The sequence below is a fragment of the Mustela nivalis genome (genome assembly GCF_964662115.1).
Source record: "Mustela nivalis genome assembly, chromosome: 11".
Lineage (NCBI taxonomy): Eukaryota > Metazoa > Chordata > Mammalia > Carnivora > Mustelidae > Mustela > Mustela nivalis.
The window spans coordinates 70493754-70512172 of record NC_139030.1 but is presented as its reverse complement, the minus strand read 5'-3'; the positions used below and the strand labels follow the sequence as shown (position 1 = coordinate 70512172).

At 47.9% G+C, this 18419-nt stretch overlaps 2 protein-coding genes and 1 long non-coding RNA gene across 22 annotated transcripts in view; 2 read left to right on the top strand and 1 right to left on the bottom strand.

The window, feature by feature from the left end:
- Positions 1 to 3776, top strand: part of UBE2F (ubiquitin conjugating enzyme E2 F (putative)) — a 55729-nt gene extending 51953 nt beyond the window's left edge. For 2 of the 3 annotated variants that reach the window (XM_082691052.1, XM_082691053.1), the window contains exon 10: positions 22 to 3776. In XM_082691052.1, coding sequence (XP_082547178.1) covers positions 22 to 72 — 51 coding nt within the window. In that variant the 3' untranslated portion in view covers positions 73 to 3776. The remainder of the gene's footprint in view (positions 1 to 21) is intronic. The other variant, XM_082691051.1, reaches the window with a different exon arrangement.
- Positions 603 to 11432, bottom strand: LOC309844348. Of its 12 annotated transcripts, none has more exons than XR_014300614.1 (4): positions 10917 to 11432; positions 8664 to 8935; positions 8430 to 8545; positions 603 to 5226 (listed from the first exon to the last, which is right to left on the bottom strand). It is a non-coding gene; the product is annotated as an uncharacterized lncRNA (long non-coding RNA). The 12 variants fall into 12 exon arrangements; XR_014300616.1 differs by having other exon boundaries at positions 603 to 1450; positions 1769 to 5226; positions 8430 to 10715; positions 11284 to 11432; XR_014300617.1 differs by having other exon boundaries at positions 8664 to 10715; positions 11284 to 11432.
- Positions 11433 to 11548: 116 nt separating this feature from the next.
- Positions 11549 to 18419, top strand: part of SCLY (selenocysteine lyase) — a 33164-nt gene continuing 26293 nt past the window's right edge. For 2 of the 7 annotated variants that reach the window (XM_082691046.1, XM_082691040.1), the window contains exons 1-2: positions 11571 to 11742; positions 14671 to 14786. In XM_082691046.1, coding sequence (XP_082547172.1) covers positions 11651 to 11742; positions 14671 to 14786 — 208 coding nt within the window. In that variant the 5' untranslated portion in view covers positions 11571 to 11650. Of the gene's footprint in view, positions 11743 to 14670; positions 14787 to 18419 lie in introns of all 7 variants that reach the window. The other 5 variants (XM_082691045.1, XM_082691043.1, XM_082691041.1 and 2 more) reach the window with 5 other exon arrangements.

The window sequence follows — 18419 nt, the reverse complement described above, 5'->3', positions numbered from 1 at the left end:
GTGATCCCTCTTGCTCCACAGGAGGACTTCCGGAATAAAGTGGAAGACTACATGAAGCGTTATGCCAGATGATAGGAGGAGGAGACGGTGGGGCTGTGGACTGTGTGTAGGCTTGTCTCCAATCTCATCCAAGAGGGAGCTCCCCCTCCCCAGTCCTCGTGCTCCCCTCAGACCCACAGGGTCATCCACATCCTGTGACCATGCTGTCCCAAGGAAGAACCTCTTCACGACTGCCCATTGTAGATGGAGAGTCCTACATAAATACAGCAAGAAAATGTGTTTGGGGTTCTAAAGAGTTGTCTGCTTCCCTTAACATGTTTACTTTTTGGAAACTGTACTGTATAGGCTATTGATGAGATTCCTGAAAAGTTGTAACGAACTCAGAATTGAGGCTAGCGCTTGCTTCTCCCCCTTTTCCCAAAGTCCTTCCCTGCACAAGTGATGCTGATGATGTGCTGCTCAGTGTAGCTCGCAGAGGGGCAATAAGAAACCCGCTACATACTGTGATTGGATGCACATTCTCTTAGCTCCTCCCACGGATGTTGGCCCTGCCTAGATGTTGTGAAGCTTCCCAGAATGCATAGTCATTCACTGTAGATCTCTTACTGAAATGCGTATTTTATTTAATGTAAGTATATTTTGGAACAGATTTGTAATTTGTACAATTTAATGCTTTAATTATTTTTTTCTATTCTCATTTAGTTTGTATTTTCATTGTATAGAGCAGACAGATATTGGGTCAAGCAACTATTGAAGAGAAATACAAAGAAAATATGAAAGACACATTATTCCTTCTGTCCAAATGAAACAAGAATTTGACTTTTAAAAATCAGCTCTTGCTTTTGGGTCCAGATGGGATGAGGAAGTCTTGGAACCCTTGGAAGCTAGATCTGGATGATACCTGAAAAAAAAAAAAGGAAAGGAAAAAGGCAGGGAGCCCTTTCTCACATGCTGCCCAGAGGAAACTGGTGGGAACCCAGACCAGCCAGGGACTTGGTGTTTCCACAGCAGTCTTGTGGTTGTGAGCCAGTAGGCAATGCCAGAGAGTCAGAGCCTCATGTACTGAGGGACAGGAGGGATACCTCAGTAATCAGCCACCTGTGTGAAGTCACTGAGACAGTACCTGTGGCTTTCTGAGACTGCTGTGGTTCCGGGCGGTCTGGGGACCAGGAATCAGAAGCAGCAGCAGCACGTAGCCATCCATATTCCAGCAGGCCCATGCTGGGTAAGAAAACTAAGGAGGCAGATGGATTACTCCAGCATTTAGACATCTGGACGAGTGAAATCAAATGCAAAATAAATGTTTGTATGGTTTTCACCTGCTGCCTGCCTGGCGCACTCAAGTTCACTGACAGCCTCCTTTGACCTCTGGATTCCCCCGTCTTCCATCTGCCCAGTCTGGATGATTGTTCTTAATTTGTAATACAGTCTGATTATGAGGTCGGTCTTCCTGGAGATGGCAGGGAAGGAATATATGTTGTGCTTCCCATTTGTAATAAGGAATTGTACCCATTAGATTGGGGGGGTGGGGGCTGATTGATGGGCCACACTAGTGCACAGAGCAGGAAGAGTGGGGCTGGATCAAGGGCACACTGGCCTCTTGGAGGCTCAGGGCCTGTGAGAAGACAACAGTAATCTCCCCTCCTAAAGCCTGCGAGAGACACTTTTAATTGGAGCTGTCTGGTGCTCACCAGGAACCTGGTCAGCTGGACCCAGGGCTGGCCTTTGCTCGGTAGGTCTGCAGCCAGCAGCTGGCCTGCCCACATACCTGAGTCCTGACGCCCCTCACAGCTGTTGGGGCAGCTCCCAGGCTGCACAGCTGGCGGTGCAGATGGAGGTGAAGAAGTGATGTCAGCGCCCACGGGTGAATGGAAATAACGGGCGTTGTAGGTAAAGGAATGGAAGGGACAGCTGTTCTGGATTCTGATAGACAAATAACTGCTTATCAGAGATCTAGCAATTCTTCAAAAATGACCTCTCTGTGTGACAGAATCATCCCTCTCTGTCCAATGGAAATCCCTCAGAGCCCTGCCCCTTACCCCATCTTGTTAAGAACACCATCCAGCCTGGCCCATTGAGGCAGAGAACTGATGTTGCGCTGCCTACTTGGCCAGGGAGGGGTGGGGTGGGGTGGGGGAGTGGCATAGCATCTTTTAGTGGCTGCAGAACCCTGATTTCCAGGACTTTCTGGTTTCTTGAGGTCTCCTCCCCACTCAGGCCAAAGGAACACTTCAGCTTCTGGTTCATGTGTTCCACCATGAAGCTCCAAGATTTCTCCGATGTCCACTTGTGTCCCCATAACTCTGCTGCTTAGAATTTGATGGGTCGGCAGCATGTTTTTCAGGTGTACTCAGGAGGAAACAGTTCCAGGATAGACCTGTCAGAAGGAAAGGCTCACATCTCCCCTTCCCTCAAGCATACCACCTGCAAATTACCTCCCTTCGAAGTCTTCATAAGGAGCTTGGGGCGAGTGTATGGCTCCAGTGTCAAGTGCTAACGCGTCTGTGTCCCTTGCTTCTCATCTGTGTTTTCATTCACTGTATTTGGAGTGTTGGCAGAGCTCTGGCTCGGGGCAGTGCCTTGGGTTCTGTTTATCAAGACCCCTGTTTCATCTACTATCATTTACAAGCACTGACAGGCTCAGAGGGCTGTTCGTCATTTCTGCCATTGCAGATGAAGCCAGATTTGGCACCTGCTAAAGCAGTCGTGTGACAGAAGTAAATGAGAAAGCTTTGCAGAGAGCTGGTAGAGCATTTGCAGGAGCTAAAATAGTTTGAACATACAGTCTTTAAAAGGAATATATACCTTGCTATTTACTAGTTTAAACGTTTCATATTTCCTGTGCCCTTAATCTGCCAAACTTCCACACTGTTGTGGGTACGGGAGGCAAAAGCATGCTAGTCAGGTCTTGGCTGCAGCCAGACCAGTCCACAGAGTCCTGGGCCACCTGGCAGCAGAGCCAGCATTCCTTCCTCCTATGGCATCGGAAACAGATGGAACAGCCCTTCTGCTGGGCGCCGGAGTTCAACAACAACAATAACAAAAAATCCCAGAGGGCAAACAAACTCCAGGCAGTGGCCATCTGTAAGATCTATTAAACTTGTTCAAAGGGCACGCCCGCTGTTCTCTAAGGTTGCTCTGTTACCTCTCACAGCCTTTGAAGAAGTTGATGTGAAAAAAAAAATCGCAAATTCCTACAAAATCAGACTTGTTGCAGATATATCAGAATCTACCAGAATTTTTTTAATGTAAACTTCCAACCACTTGTAAAACTGGTTAGCCACCAATTGCAGCCTTTAATGAAACTCTTCCAGCAAGTACAGTCCATTCCAGGAGTGTTTTCACTTCATCCACTTAAAAATGTTTCTCCTTGGAAAGTCAGGTTTGCCATAAGTTCATTATTCTTCATGAAAGTGTGTCTAGCAAAATGCTAATAGTCTTAGCAAAATAACGTTTTTTCCTTTCCCTTTGCCAAAGAACCTGTAAAATGAGAGCATCTGTTACTCCCCTTTCCTCCCTCAAAGTAACAGCGGCTAATTCACAGGCTTCCGTGGTGCACAGGCCCCACTCATGCCCTGGGTTTCCGTGGGTTACCAAAACTGATGAATTGAAAGAATTGTGGTTTGAAAAAATTTCTTCAAAAAGCCCAGTGATTAAAAAAAAAAAAAAAAAAAAAAACAGTGATGAAGGCATCTGGGGACCTCACTTTGTTAAGAATGTCTATTTATTTATGTTAAGCTGTATAAAGGACTGAATTATAATCTTTTTTAAATCCACCTAGGGCTCATTCATTTCTTAATCCACCTAGGGCTCAATTCATTCATTGCCAAGTTCACTGAGCCAGAGTTCTTCAGTAAGTTCACTTTTTGTCTTATGTCAGGGCCCTCTGGAAGAAGAGCTTGCCCAAGTGTTCCCAGTGCTGGAGAGACCAGGTTCCGGGCCCCAGCACGGTAGGGCGGGTGCGGTAATTACTTGTCAGGGGCCATTGGCCGGGAAAACTGTACCCATGGATGGCATAGCCCCTTGTGTGGCCTCCCCGTCGAGCCACTGGTCCATAGTTCACACCCAGCAGTGTTTCCTTCCCGCTCAGAGGGAGTCTGCTCAGTCTCTGGCCTCACAGGATTGACTCGTCTTGGTGCAGTTTCCGGTATTGGGTTTTTATCCTCTTGGGGTCAGACCGCATTGACCTGGCTCCCCACTCCACTCCCATGCACACCACGTGGTACTCGTCAGATGGTACCCAAACATCTCTTTAAAAATTCATTCCAACCTCATGAGCCCCGTTCACCTGTGTCCTTCCCTCCACCCCCTACTCCTAACCAGGGTGAGGCTGAGGAGCCATAAGGTGGGGGCTGTCCCGTGGGTGAAGAGCCGGTATCCTGTTCCTGAGGCATTTCAGCCTCAAGTGAGTCTGAGAAGAGACAACCTGTCTCCCTGGGCTGGTTCTGGATGGATTGGGAGCAGGTGGAGTCCAGTGAGCATGGATCCCACTGTGGTTGCTGTGCGCCTTGCCAGACCAGTCAGTGAGGTATGTAAAACACCACAGTTGATGCAGGAGAGCAGCACGACAGGGAGACCTGGCCGACATGCCAGTGAGACCAGGACAAACTGGTGGGATCGCCTCCACGTCCACCCCACCTTGCCGCCAGAGGGCTTTCACCAAGCCTTTCACCAAGCCACATCTTCCCATTGCCTCCAGAATAAGCCCCCAGTGCTTAGCGTAGGAGCACACTGTCACTGGTCACCTGTCCATTCCACCAGCCCTGCCCTGATGACCCTGCCTGGCCTCAGTGCTTCCACGCCTTGTGATGAGCTCCACAGCTGTCTTGCATATCCTTTCAAGATGCTTCAGGTCATGTGGTGCCGCCACTGGGAAGCCTACCTTACAGGCAGATGGGCAGTCCCCGGGGCATCCTTGTCCTGCCCAGGCTTCCATATGCAGTACTGCCTGTCCCAGGTGTCAGGTGGCATGAGATGCACAGGACCTTAGCCATCCCGCAGTAACTGAAGAGCTTAGTACAATGCCATCACTCACATGGAGTACATCCTCCAGGAGCTTTGGAGCAGAAGTACACTGGCGAGTCTGCTCAAGACAGTCCTGTCACCAGGAGCTGGGCATGCCATTCAGCAAGGCAAGAGCTGTGGGGGGCACCTGCTGCCTCTGTCCATCAGCACATGCCAAGTCCGAACAGTCTGAGGAGGCTGGAAAGATTCTGTGGAAAGATTCTGTAGAGAAGAAATAATACCAAGCAAGATGAACAGGACATTGGAAGTGGAGTGTGTAGGATTGAAAGAGACTTCAGGGAAGAAAACCACATATTTAGGAAAATGCAGTGAATTGCACCTTTTCAGTTGGAATCAGAAAGTCTTAAGGGGACAACAGGCTAAAATGAAAGGACAACAGGATGAAACCATAGCCATTGCAACATCTCCACCGCAGGGCAGGGCAGATGCTGGAAAAAGAGATGATGGTGTGGGGACACATTTGATGGATTCTTCCAGTGTGCAGAAGAGAATGACAAAGAGGAGCCATCAGAAGCAAGAGAACAGAAAGGACACTTGTACTAGCCTAAGATGGGGTAACAGGGCTGGGGAACCCTCCTATTTCAAAAAGCAAATAAATAAATAAATAAAAACAGAGAAAGAACTACAGTTTTCTGACGTCAGACACAGGCAAAGCAGGACAGCGATCCCTGAGTGAGACCTAGAGTGAGACCTGCCTGGCTCGGACCAGGGAAGGGGAGGCCCAGGTGGAACCCAGCAGGCACTGACCTTGAGATGGAACTAATGATGTAGGAAGGCCAGAGTACCTAGAGTTCCCAGCAGAGAGGGCCGCACAGAGAACCCGCTCTGGAGACCTGCAGTGGAGTCCTTCCAGAGCATCCCTTGGAGACCAACCAGCAGGTGCCCCTGAGGAAACTGCCTGCAGATGGGGAAGAGTATCACCCAATAGGATAAGAGAAAATGACTCCTGGAGTTCACAGAAGGCCAGGAATAGTTCACGTTCCCATGAGCCGCAATGGATTTGTGATCTGCAGTGTGCTAGAGAGGGATGAGCTTGGTTATGAGAAAATAGAAGCTCATGGCTGCACTAGTCCTACCTAAGTGTCTGGAAAGCAAGCCTTAAAAGGATCAAGTTGTTTCAAATGAACTGTGTCCCAGAACAAAGACAAAGAGGAGTTTTTAAAATCCAGATCCTGGATCACCTGAGTAGCTCAGTTGGTTAGGCATCCAACTCTTGATTTCAGCTAAAATCACAATCACAGGGTCGTGGGACAGGACTCTGTGTCAGGATCTGCACTTAGCATGGAGTCTGCTTAAGATTCTCTCCCTTTCCCTCTTCCCCTTCCCCTGCTAACACACGTGTGCAAGCTCTCTCAAATAAATAAATCTTTAGAAAATAAAAATACAAAAAAATAAATAAATAAAAATCCAGAACTTGCCACAAGCAGCCCAGCCCAGAAGCCTCTATCTCAGTAAGTCTGAGACTCCCAACCCCTGCCCAGAGGCACCAGGGAAGCCAGACAGCACCTGCCAAAGGAATTCCACACTGAGCCCCTGGCCCCAAAAACCTCTGGCCACCAAACCTCTGCCCGCTAAAATGAAAAATTTACACAGAACTTACATTACAATCTCCTAATATGAAAGACAAAATGTCTGGGACACAGATGGAACCCACTCTTCATACCAAATCACACCCTAACTTGCTTAAATCAGACAGAGCAGAACTATGAAAATCAGGCCAGAATTAAGACACATGATGCTCAGAGGCACAAAGAAAAAGAAGGTTAACAGCTGGTTTCTCATTGGAAGCAATGCAAGTGAGAAAATGGAGAAACATCTTTACTAAAAGAAAAAAAACTCCAGAGGTGCCCAGGTGAGCCACTCGGTTAAGGGTCTGCCTTTGGCTCAGGTCATGATCCTGGGGTCCTGGGACTGAGTCCCTCATTGGGCTCCTTGCTCAGCGGGGAGTCTGCTCTCTCTCCCTTGGCCCCCTCCGTCTGCTTGTGTAGCAAGTGCTTTCTCTCTCAAATAAATAAAATCTTAAAAAAAATAGTCAAGCTAAAATTCTTTAGGGAAAGTATGAAAGATGGAGGCAAAATAAAGACTGTCCTCATGCATGCAAAGACTGAAAGCTGCACCAGCAGCCTAGCACTAGAAGAAATTCTGAATGACGTCCTCAGACGGAATACAATATGGAATGGCAATGTAGAACCACACCAGGGTGTCACCTTCAGTGCTGTGACACTGTGGGCCAGATAATCTGTCATTTGGGGGCAATCCTGTGCATCATAGGATGTTAGTGGCTTCTACTCACTAGATCCCAGAAGCACCTATCCCCAGTTACGACAACTAAATTATTTCTAGGCATTGTCGAATGTGCCCTGGAGGAAAAAGTCACCCTGTGTTGAAAATCACTGTATTGGATAGATTTTTCTTTTCTTTCAAATTTTTTATCCCTCTGTGTTTTTGAGGAATAATCTAAAAGAATTCTTATGCTCAGGCATTCAGCTCACTAAGTTTCTCCTTGTGCCTATTCTATTCCTCCCATTTATTGTTTTTCTTTTTTTTTAATAGACTTTATTGGGGTGCCTGGGTAGCTCAATCAGTTGAGCATCTGCCTTCAGCTCAGGTCTTGATCCCAGAGTCCTGGGATTGAGTCCCACATGGGGCTCCCTGCTCAGCTTCTCCCTCTGCCCCTGCCTCCCACTTGTGCTCTCTCTCTAATAAATAAGTAAATAAATAAACCTTTAAAAATAGATTATTTTTAAAAAGATTTTATTTCTTTTTTTGACAGATAAATCACAAGTAGGCAGAGAGGCAGGCAGAGAGAGAGGGAAAAGCAAACTCCCCACTGAGCAGAGAGCCCAATGCGGGGCTCGATCGCAGGACCCTGAGATCATGACCTGAGCCAAAGGCAGAGGCTTAACCCACTGAGCCACCCAGGCACCCCCAAAATAGACTATTTTTTAGAGTGTTTTTAGGTTCATAGCAAAACTGAGTGGAAAATAGTTCTCATGTAACCTGCCCCCTATATGTACAACCTCTCCCACTGTAGACATCCCACAGATGTAACATTGGCTACAGCTGATGAGACTTTCCTGACACATCATTATTACCTGAAGTCAGTAGTTTTCACTGGGGTTTCACACTTAGTGTGAACTGTTTTCACAAATAGATACTAAAATGTATCCATTATGATAGTACAAGCATACCTCCGAGATATTGCTGGTTTTGTTCCAGAACGCCACAAGAGAACAAGTATCACAATAAAGTAATTCAAATGAAGCTTTTGCTTTCCTACTGTATATAAAAGTTACATTTACACAGTACTGTAGTCTATCAGGTGTGCAATAGAATTAAGTCTAAATAAACTGTACATACCTTAATTTAAAAATACCTTATTGCTAAAAAATGCTACCCATTACCTGAGCTCTCAGCGAGTCGTAGTCCTTTCGTTGGAGGAGGGTCACGCCTCGATGTCTGTGGCCGCTGACAGATCAGGGTGGTGGCTGCTGATGGCTGGGGTGTCTGTGTCAGATTCCTAAATTGAGACAACGATTTGCCCATCAATTGACTTCCTTTCTCAATTTTTCTGTCACACGTGATGCTGTTTGATAGCATTTCACCCACAGGAGAACTTCCTGCCACCACTTTAGCACCTGAGTGGACATGATATCCTAAACCCTCTGGTGTCTCTTCAACAGTCTTCACAGCATCGTCATCAGGACTAGATTCCGTCTTGGGAAACCACTTTCTTTGCTCGGCCCCAGGAAGCGACGCCTCCTCCCTCATGTTCAATCACAGGATTGCCGCGATTCAGTCCCATCTACAGGCTCCACTTGGAATTCCAGTTCTCCTGATATTTGCAGCCCCTCTGCAGTGACGTCCTCCATGGAAATCTTAAACCTCCGATTTGTTAAAATCCCATTATCTGAGTAGCACAAAAAATGTAAGAACAATGAAACAAGGTATGCCTCTATGATTCAAAATAGTTTCACAGCCTAAAAATTCTGTGTTCTATTCCTTCTTCCCTCCCCCCCAACCCCCAGCAACTCTACTGATTTTATAAAACTTGATTATAGTTTTTGTCCAACGTGTTTTTTAAATTTGTTTTTTACTAACTACCTTAACAAAACCAGCCATTTACCTCCTTATGGAGTTTCCTCTATTAAAAATTTACTCTGCTGATGCTACTGTCTTTGCCCTCAGGACTGATTTGTTGGTTGTACTCACTATCTTGTTTTCAGGGAGATAGCATTCCTCAAATGTTTGGTCTTTATTGAGCACTTATCTCCATAATTAAGATATCCTTCCGGTCTTCTGTTGCACCTGTTTGACCAGTCCACCTGGAATAGTGGTGGTGGCTGCTGCCTGTTGCACCAGATGCTGCTTTTAGTCAGAGTGAGGACAGTTGTTGCCTCCGCAGCCAGTCCTCTGTTCGCAGGTGCTCTGTTCTTTCCAGGTGTCTCACCAGCCACGTGGGCACTATCTGTCTCTCTGACTCCACTACTACTATCTCCACCCTGAAACACAGACTCTCTACTGCCAAATTGGTCCAAGAAGGGCTTGAGATGAATCACTTTGTCGGCTGTCCCTGGGGGCCCTCCAGCTCCCATCCCCTGCAGATTCAGAGAATGAAACCTGCCCCCTACTTTAAAATTCCCCCACCTACTTTTGCTCTTTTATTTTTTAATTTTATTTATTTATTTATTTGACAGAGATCACAAGTAGGCAGAGAGGCAGGCAGAGAGGTGGGGGGGCGAAGCAGGCTCCCCGCTGAGCAGAGAGCCCGATGTGGGGCTCGATCCCAGGACTCTGGGATCATGACCTGAGCTGAAGGCAGAGGCTCTAACCCACTGAGCCACCCAGGTGCCCCCCACTTTTGCTCTTAATCCCATGCCTTCTCAGTGCTTCCAGGGCTTTGACTCTTACCTCCAGTGTCCTTGTCAGCTACCTCCCTTCAGCATATAAACACATTCAGGCCCTCAAATATTTCCCTTAATCTTGTAACCCCCTTTCTGGCTCCTTCCCTTCTCAGCCTTTGGGAAAGGGCTGAGCATATTCTTCATTCTTTCATGTTCCGTTCATCCCTCAACTCACTGCACACTCTTTTGCCCTCTCCCCACTGCCATACTAAAATTTCTTGAACTAAATCCCTCAGAGCCTCCTAATCCTAGTATAAGGTAGACACTTGCCACACGTCCTCTCGGCTGCACTTTACACTCTCATCTGTTCTTGGACATTCTTTCTTTTTTTTTTTTTTTTTAAGATTTTATTTATTTATTTGACAGAGAGAAATCACAAGTAGTCAGAGAGGCAGGCAGAGAGAGAGAGAGGGAAGCAGGCTCCCTGCTGAGCAGAGAGCCCGATGCGGGACTCGATCCCAGGACCCTGAGATCATGATCTGAGCAGAAGGCAGCAGCTTAACCCACTGAGCCACCCAGGCGCCCCTTGGACATTCTTTCTTAATTCCCTTTCCTTTCCTCCTCTTTTGGATTGTCCTTGAGCTCCGTGTACCTCTTTGCTTCTTAAATTTTCGTGTGTCCTTGGGGCCCTGGGTGGCCAGGTGGGTTAAGTGTGGACTCTTGGTTTTGGTTCAGGTCGTGATCGCAGGGCCGTGGGATGGAGCCCCACCTTGGACTCTGCACGCAGCACCGTGTCTGCTTGAGATTCTCTCCCTCTGCCCCTCCTCCTGCTCTCTGGCAATGAATCTTAAAAAAAAAAAAAAAAAAAAAAAAAAAAAAATGTCCTTTGCTCTGGCTACATTTGACATGAGCTCAGTTTGCAACCAAGAATGAAAGGAAATAAGGAGCCCAGAAAGGTAGAGACTTGCAGAGCTGGAAGAGACAACTTCTGGACCCCAGCAGGGGATCAAACTGAGAAAGTCTTCGAAAAGCTGAATAAAACTCAACTTCTTGGCAAAGCAGTCCTGAATTCAAATTCTGACTCCTTCACTACCGCGTGAACTCCGGCAAGACGCTCCACTTTTGTGCCCCTCGATGTCCTACTAACGGCGCGCACTCGATGTTCCCGGGATTAAATTAGGGAAGCGTGAACGTGCGCACCAAGGTGCACGTGCTCAGGGCTCCGTTAGGGCCGCCCCGTGCACAGCTGACTTCGCGGCTGTCGGCCGCGTGCAGCAGCAGCCCACGCGCCCGCCGCCCGGGTCACGGAGCCCCCTCCCCGCTCCTCGGCCCCCACCAGGCCCCGACACCCCTTCCTCAGCTCCCGCGCCCATTCCGCCGACTGCGCGTCCCCCACGCCCCGAATTCTGCAGACCCGCCTCCCGCCGCCGCAAGCACGCCGCGACAGGGCCGACCCCGGGCAGCCTGGGCCTTAGCGCTCGGGGCCTGGGCTCCGGGTAGAGTCCGGGCTCCGGAGGAGTTGTCCGCGCTCCGTGCCGCATCCCGCCTCCCGGACCTCCTTGATTCGCCCCCAGTGACGCGCCCCCGTCACCTGACAGCGCGCAGCCAATCGCCATCCGCCGGGGCCGGACCCCCGGCATTGGCCAGAGTGCACAGCGCAGCCAATCCGGACGCGGCCCGTAGCTCGCGGCCCCGCCCCCCTCCAGGCCTCGGGGAGGCGCACCCCGACGAGACCCGCGCGTTCGGTGGGTCCGCGCGGCACTGGGCGCGGGCTGGTCGGGATGGAGGCAGCGGCGGCGGCGCCCGGCAGGGACGCGCGGGAGCGGGCAGCGAGTCATCCCCGCGGCCGCGGAGAGAAGAGCCCGCCAGACAGGTGTGCTCCGTGATGGGGAGGCGGCCGGCGCCCTCCTCTGGGAAGCCCTCCAGGCGCTGCGGGGCGAGGGGTGCCCAGCTCGGGGAGGCCGGGGGCGGGGGGCCGGTAGGGCCCGGTGGTCTGTCCGCGGGAGGGGTCCCGCCCGGAGGGGTCGCCAGCTGGCGGTCACCGCAGGCCTGAGCGTCCCGCGCGGGAATGCGGTGCAGGTCGGCGGGTGGGAGCCGGGCCGCGGCCGGGGCAGGGGTCCCGCCGAAATGGCGTCCGGGGAAGCGCGGCCGGGGCAGGGGAACAGTCGCTGCGCAGGCCCCTGGGCTTGAACCCAGCCTGCGGACGTGGGCGGCCGGGCTTGGCGGGGCTGCGGTCAGGGAGCAGAGCCCCGGAGCTCGGGACGCACTTCGCGGTGCGTTCTAGGGGCGGGTGGGTGCGGGACAGGTGAGGAAGCAGGGGCACCCCGGACATCTTTGTAAAATCTAGGAGGGCGGTGGTGCGTTCCGGCGTGCGGGCCGGAGCAGTGCGAGTACCGGGACGCAAGCCGCAGGTCTGGCTGGTGCACTGGTGCGGGGAAAGGGGGGACGGAGGCCGATCCCAGGCTCCGGCCTGAGCCGCGGGGACAGTGGGAAGGTAGGCAGGGAGGCCTTCCAGTGCACACTGTGTCTTCAGCCCGCTGCAGCTGTGCATTTTCTGGTTGCTGAGACGTTGCTTCCTCTGTTTTGGCAGTCCCCCCTGCCTGAACCTGAGCGATGAGTGTGTCTTTAAAATTCGGGTCCAGGTCGAAACCTGAACATTTTTTAGATGAGGCATTCAACTTTGGTTGAGCCTGAGCAAAGGGAGCTGGGCAAAAGCCCCTGAGGGAGACTGGAGTGGAGAGGAAATTCACCATACCTCTTTATGATATTTTGGTTTTGAGCATAGTAGAGTTGAGCCTCTCAGTATTAGAGCATTTTAAGGAGGAAGCAAGTCATGGAGCAGAGTTATCTGTAAAACGTTAATCTGAAATTCAAGGCATAAATGTTTCAGTCTGCCAGCAGATTGACAAACTGCAGTCACTGAGCAGACCCGAGTAGCTTGAGGAAATGTGGGGTGCTGTAGGAAGTGAAAGCAAGATTAAGGGCGCATGCAGATTTAAGTCACAGCGGACCGGGAGATTCCCAATGCCAGAGTGGCCAACCATGGCCAGTCTAACTTCCCAAAGCCTTAAACCTATCAGGTGACTTTGGACAACTATGAACAAGGTGTTCATAAAAACACTTTGTGGTTTGGAGGCTCTTGGCGGCTCAGTCAGTGAGGCATCTGCCTTAGGCTCAGGTGATGATCCCAGGGTCCTGGAATCGAGCCTCGAATTGGGCTCCCTGCTCAGTGGGGAGCCTGCATCTGCCTCCTGCTTCGACTCTTGTGCTTCTGCTCTCTCTCTGTCAAATGAATAAATAAAATATTTAAAAATAAATAAAACACTCTGTGGTAGGGGGAAAAAAAGAACTTTTAACAGCCATGGTTGGTAATTGTATTTGAATTTTCACGTGGATCTGTTTAAACATTGTTACTGATTTTATATATTTTAAATATACTGATTTTAAATATATATATATCAAAAACCTTCAGAAACTTCCATATATATATACACACATATGTATATATATACATATGTATATATATATGGAAGTATATATATACATATATATATATGTATATATATATACATATGTATATATATATGGAAGTTTCTGAAGGTTTTTGATATATATATATAGATTATATATATATATATAGATTATATATATATATATGGAAGTTTCTGAAGGTTTTTGATATTGGTAAAAATCTTTCAGGAGCTGTGCTTTTCTGTGACACTTTGTTCTTTACTAAATCCCGCCCCTGCTGTGTGCCAGCCCTTGTTCTCAGTGTAAGTGACAGAGCAGTGAGGGAAACAAAGCCTGTGAGCTTCTGGAGCTGATGTATGACTTTCTCTTAAGGCCAGCAGTGGTAAACAGGGCCAGAGTGTAGTGTGTCACACACTGAGGAGTACCATGGAGAGACAGAGGAAGGAGGAAGGGGACTGGGGGCTCTCATTTTACTTAGAGCTACAGGGAGCTTCACAAGAAAGTCAAGAGGCAACAAAGACCTAAGAAGGAAAGTGGGGTGGGGGCGCGGTCATGCCAGGTGCTGGAAACTGAAAGTGGGAGGGGAGAAGTAGGCCTGCCCAGGGTCAGGGAGCAAAGAGGAGGGTGTGGGCAGGAATTGGTGCCTAGATCACCTGAGCCTTCCACCAGCCCAGAGATTATAGAGAAATAAAGAAAAACTACCAATGAAGTTAGGAAGCCCTCGGGAAGGTGCAGCTCCCTAAGTGCTCATGTTTTCCCCTCCTTCCGTCTGGAGGCAAGGAGCTGATCTGTCCTTCAGAGCCCTTGGGGAGACTTTGAGGCTCAGGGGCCATTGATCCTACCAAGGGGTGGAAAGAACTTTTGAAAATCTAAATGGAGGGGCGCCTGGGTGGCTCAGTGGGTCAAAGTCTCTGCCTTTGGCTCAGGTCATGATCTCTGGGTCCTGGGATCGAGCCCCGAATAGGGCTCTCTGCTCAGCAGGGAGCCTGCTTCCCCCTGCCTCTCTGCCTACTTGTGATCTCCTTCTCTCTGTCAAATAAATAAATAAAATCTTAAAAAAAAAAAAAAAAAAGAAAATCTAAGTGGATGGTCTAGCGATTATATAAAGGAAACTAGCAAATATTAGATTACTGGAAATTACGCATATTTTTTCCATAATTCATGAAGATTTGGGGATGTCCAAGTGCAGTTTGTGGAATGCTGCGTGGTGTTAATTCAGAAAAGTATCTTGACCTTGACGGCGTTTGCTCTCTTAAGCTGACAGAGTGCAGCTGTGCTCCCATACTCCATCTCCTTGTCCATAACAGGCACATCTGTGTTTTCTTTCCAGCAGGAAAGTTTATATGGACTATAATGCAACCACCCCCCTTGAGCCAGAAGTCATCCAGGCCATGACCGAGGCCATGAGGGAAGCCTGGGGAAATCCCAGCAGTCCTTACCCAGCAGGTAATCCTAGAAGGTGCTCACAGATCCCGAGATGTGGGGGAGGTGGGCGGAGGCAGTTTTAGAGAAATTGTACACCACCTGTGATCACTTGCTTTTGAATAGATTTTCTGTAAATACAAACCTTAGGTAAAAATTTTTGTGGGTTAGTTTTCAGAGAAGTCCAAATTTGAACATGGAGCCTGTTGATAGCATAAACTTTCGTTTTTAATACACTGCCCCATCCTCCTTGCCCAGATGAAAAAGATGTCTTATTAAGAGCTATTTGTAATAACAGTACCCATTAAAACCCTTTCATGTATCTGTCTCAGTGGTTCCTTGAAAAATTTGCAAAATAGATCTTTGAAATCATCAGGATTGCATATAATCCTGGCCTTTTTTTTTTTTTTTTTTAAGATTATTTATTTATTTATTTGACAGAGAGAGATGACAAGCAGGCAGAGAGGCAGGCAGAGAGAGAGGAGGAAGCAGGCTCCCTGCTGAGCAGAGAGCCTGATGTGGGGCTCGATCCCAGGACCCTGGGATCATGACCTGAGCGGAAGGCAGCGGCTTAACCTACTGAGCCACCCAGGCGCCCCCTGGCCTTTTTTTTTTAAAGTGAAAATTAGTTTAAAATTCTTTATTTTCATTATAATAAATTCTTATTTCTCATTTATTCTTGTTTTAATACAGATCATTAAATTGGCAGTTATGGAAAATTATTTACTCTAAATATGTAGTTTTATGTCACCATTTACGTTATGTTTTTCAGATGGCCAGCTGGCTGTCCCTTTCTTACTTAATGCTTATCAGAGATAATTAAGATAAACTGTCGTAACTGTGGATTGTGAGGAACTAAAAGAGCTTTCAGACACTGCTGTGAAGCCCTAGGATTTAATAGTACTTATATACAGCTTTACAGACGTTCATGGGTTTTCATATCTGTTTAGTAAGAATTTCACAACTTCATAACTAAAAGCTTTTTCGAAATCAGGTTCTAGTCATTCATTAACTTATTTCTTGGTTTATTTGGTATGTTTGTTTTGGCCATTCTTCTGGACATTGCCTCATATCTAATTTTTCCTCTAGGAAAATTGTACTTCCTGATGCGTTAAACTTGAGAATACAGAGGGCAAGTAAATGCTAATAGAAAGCATTTCTTATAAAGAAATAATGGAATAATGCTGAAGGAAAAATTCCCCTTCCTGACCTGATGAAACCTGTCAGTGGCTTTCTGGTTGTCCTGATGGCCTTCATTTCTTTAAGAACCATAACTAAACTATGCACTGCAATTCACCGTTCAATACTCAGGTAGAAGTGGGGGGAGGGGAAGAAAAAAAGAGAAAAGAAAGAAAATCACCTTTATGATAGATTGATTTAATTATTTTCATAATACTATGATTTAATAATGATAATAATTCCTTTGGGAGAATTTAGTTAGGGAAAAATGTTAAGAACACATGGAAAGAGTTTAGATACCCAAGATGTTTACCACAGCTGTGCTTGTGAGAGTAAAAATCTGGAAAAAAACATCAGGGTCTGTGAGTCAAGGACTGACCACATTGAGTAGGCTGAAGCCGGGAGTGGAGTTCTGGGCCCTGTCAGAGCCGTGCTGCAGACTACAGCAACGACCGAGACACACAGTAGCAGCATCTGGGTCAAGGGGGAAAGCCATATTATGAAACTTGATTCGCAGTATGGTTTCTTTGGTTCTGATACCTACCTCTCAAGAAAAATTGTGTATGAGCAAATCTGGAGAATCTATTGTTTTGCTATGAGATGCAGAAACCTCCATGTAACAGTAGCTTAAGCACAAGGACCCAAGCAGGTTGAAAGCTTCTGCATCCAATCTGTTGTGATACTCACATCAGGGAGCCTCTGGAAGGCTTCACTCTATACTTTCAAGAAAATGAGAATAAAAAGACAAATGATGTTTTTGTGTTATTATGAAACTAGATTTGACTTGATGGACCCTTAAAAGTGCCTTGCCCCCGCCCCAAGGGCTCCCAGATGACATTTTGAGAACAGCTGATTTAGCCGATATTGGTTGAGTATTTCCTGCATGCCAAGCACTGTTGTGATGAGGGATAAGGCACAGGGTACAAAGGGTATGGTGTTTTCAGGGCATTCCTTGGGCCACTCCCTAGAGAATGGACCACGATGGGGTCAGTGGAGTTGGGAGCCTGCTAGAATATTTCAGCGGTGGCCCTGACTCAGCAGGTGGCCGGGCAGTGCAGAGGTGGGGCAAGCTTCTGGGTATTTTTGACGACAGAGCCTTACAGGATTTACTGCAGGGTTGGATAACAGGGTATGAGAAAGGCAAGAGCCAAAGCCTTTGGCCCTGGGCCCCTGGAAGGACTGAGTCGCCATTTACTGAGATAGGAAAGGGTAAGAGGAACAAGTTTGGGGGAGAAATCATGTATTCAACTTGGAGCAAGTGTAGTTTCAGATGTCTACCGGAGATATATGTATATAATCTACTGGGTTCCAGGTGGAATGAGTAGAGTCTGCAGCACCAAGCTGGTTATCAGTCTGGAGTTGCTGAGGGGAAGAGGATTCGAGGAGCTGGCCAGGGCAGGGGGCCATCCGCCATCTGGATCTGGAGCCCTGCCCAGCAAGGGATGCGTAGAGGAGGAGGGAGCAGTCCTGGGGGAGAGCTGCTGGCATGGGAGCAGGCGCAGACCTGGATGTGGCACACGGGGACCTTGGTCAGGGTGGGTTTGGGAATCCAGGGACCAGAATACCTGATTGCCAGTGAGTTCAAGAGGGAACGGGAATAGGGTGGAGATGGGAAAGGAGAAACGGGCCATTGCTGGGAGGTAGTAGAGGGGCTCTGGTGTGAGAACAGCCAAGTGAAGGAGGTTTGGTTTAATGGATCATGGGACCCACAGGTGCCCCTTACTCTCCCTCTTATGTCCTGAAAGGCACATTTCAGAGTCTTCTCTTATGTCAGTTACAATTACCAACCACCCTTTACATTTAGTAACACCAACAACTTCAAACATTCCGGAAATTTAAGAGTAAGAAAATAGACACCTGTGTGTCTCCTACCTAGATCCAACGGAGTTGCCATATTACCTCGATCTTTGTTTTTCTAAATTTACTGCTTTTTCATGAACCCTGGAGAATGAGTTGTGGGCAGGGGCATACTTCCCATCACAAGGAAGCACCTGTGTATGTGTAAGAGAAGGGACTTTCTCCCGTGACAGTGCCATCAGCAAACCTGCAAACATGACAGGAAGGTCCTGCTCTGACATTCAGGCCATATCCTAATTTCCTCAACTGAGAACATTACTTGCTAAAAAGATAAAGACTGAATTAGTATCTGGTGTGGGGGGGAGAGCCATTGCTAGCAAACATCCCATGGCTGGTTTATTTTTTTTAGCTCCTAGGGCCAAAGTTTTATTTTAGAATGTAACCTCTGCAGAAAAGCTAAAATCATAGTATAGTGAACAAACACCTGCACTTAGTTCCTTTACCTGGATCTATCATTTCTTTGAATCATTTGGAAGTAAGTTGCAAACAGGAAGCTTCACTCCTAAACACCTAAGAACAAGGCCACTGTCCCAGCTCACAGATGGAAAGTTAGTCCAATGGCAGCATCTCATTAGCATTCTAATGAGATGTTCCAATCTCCTTGAGTATGCGCTTTTGTTT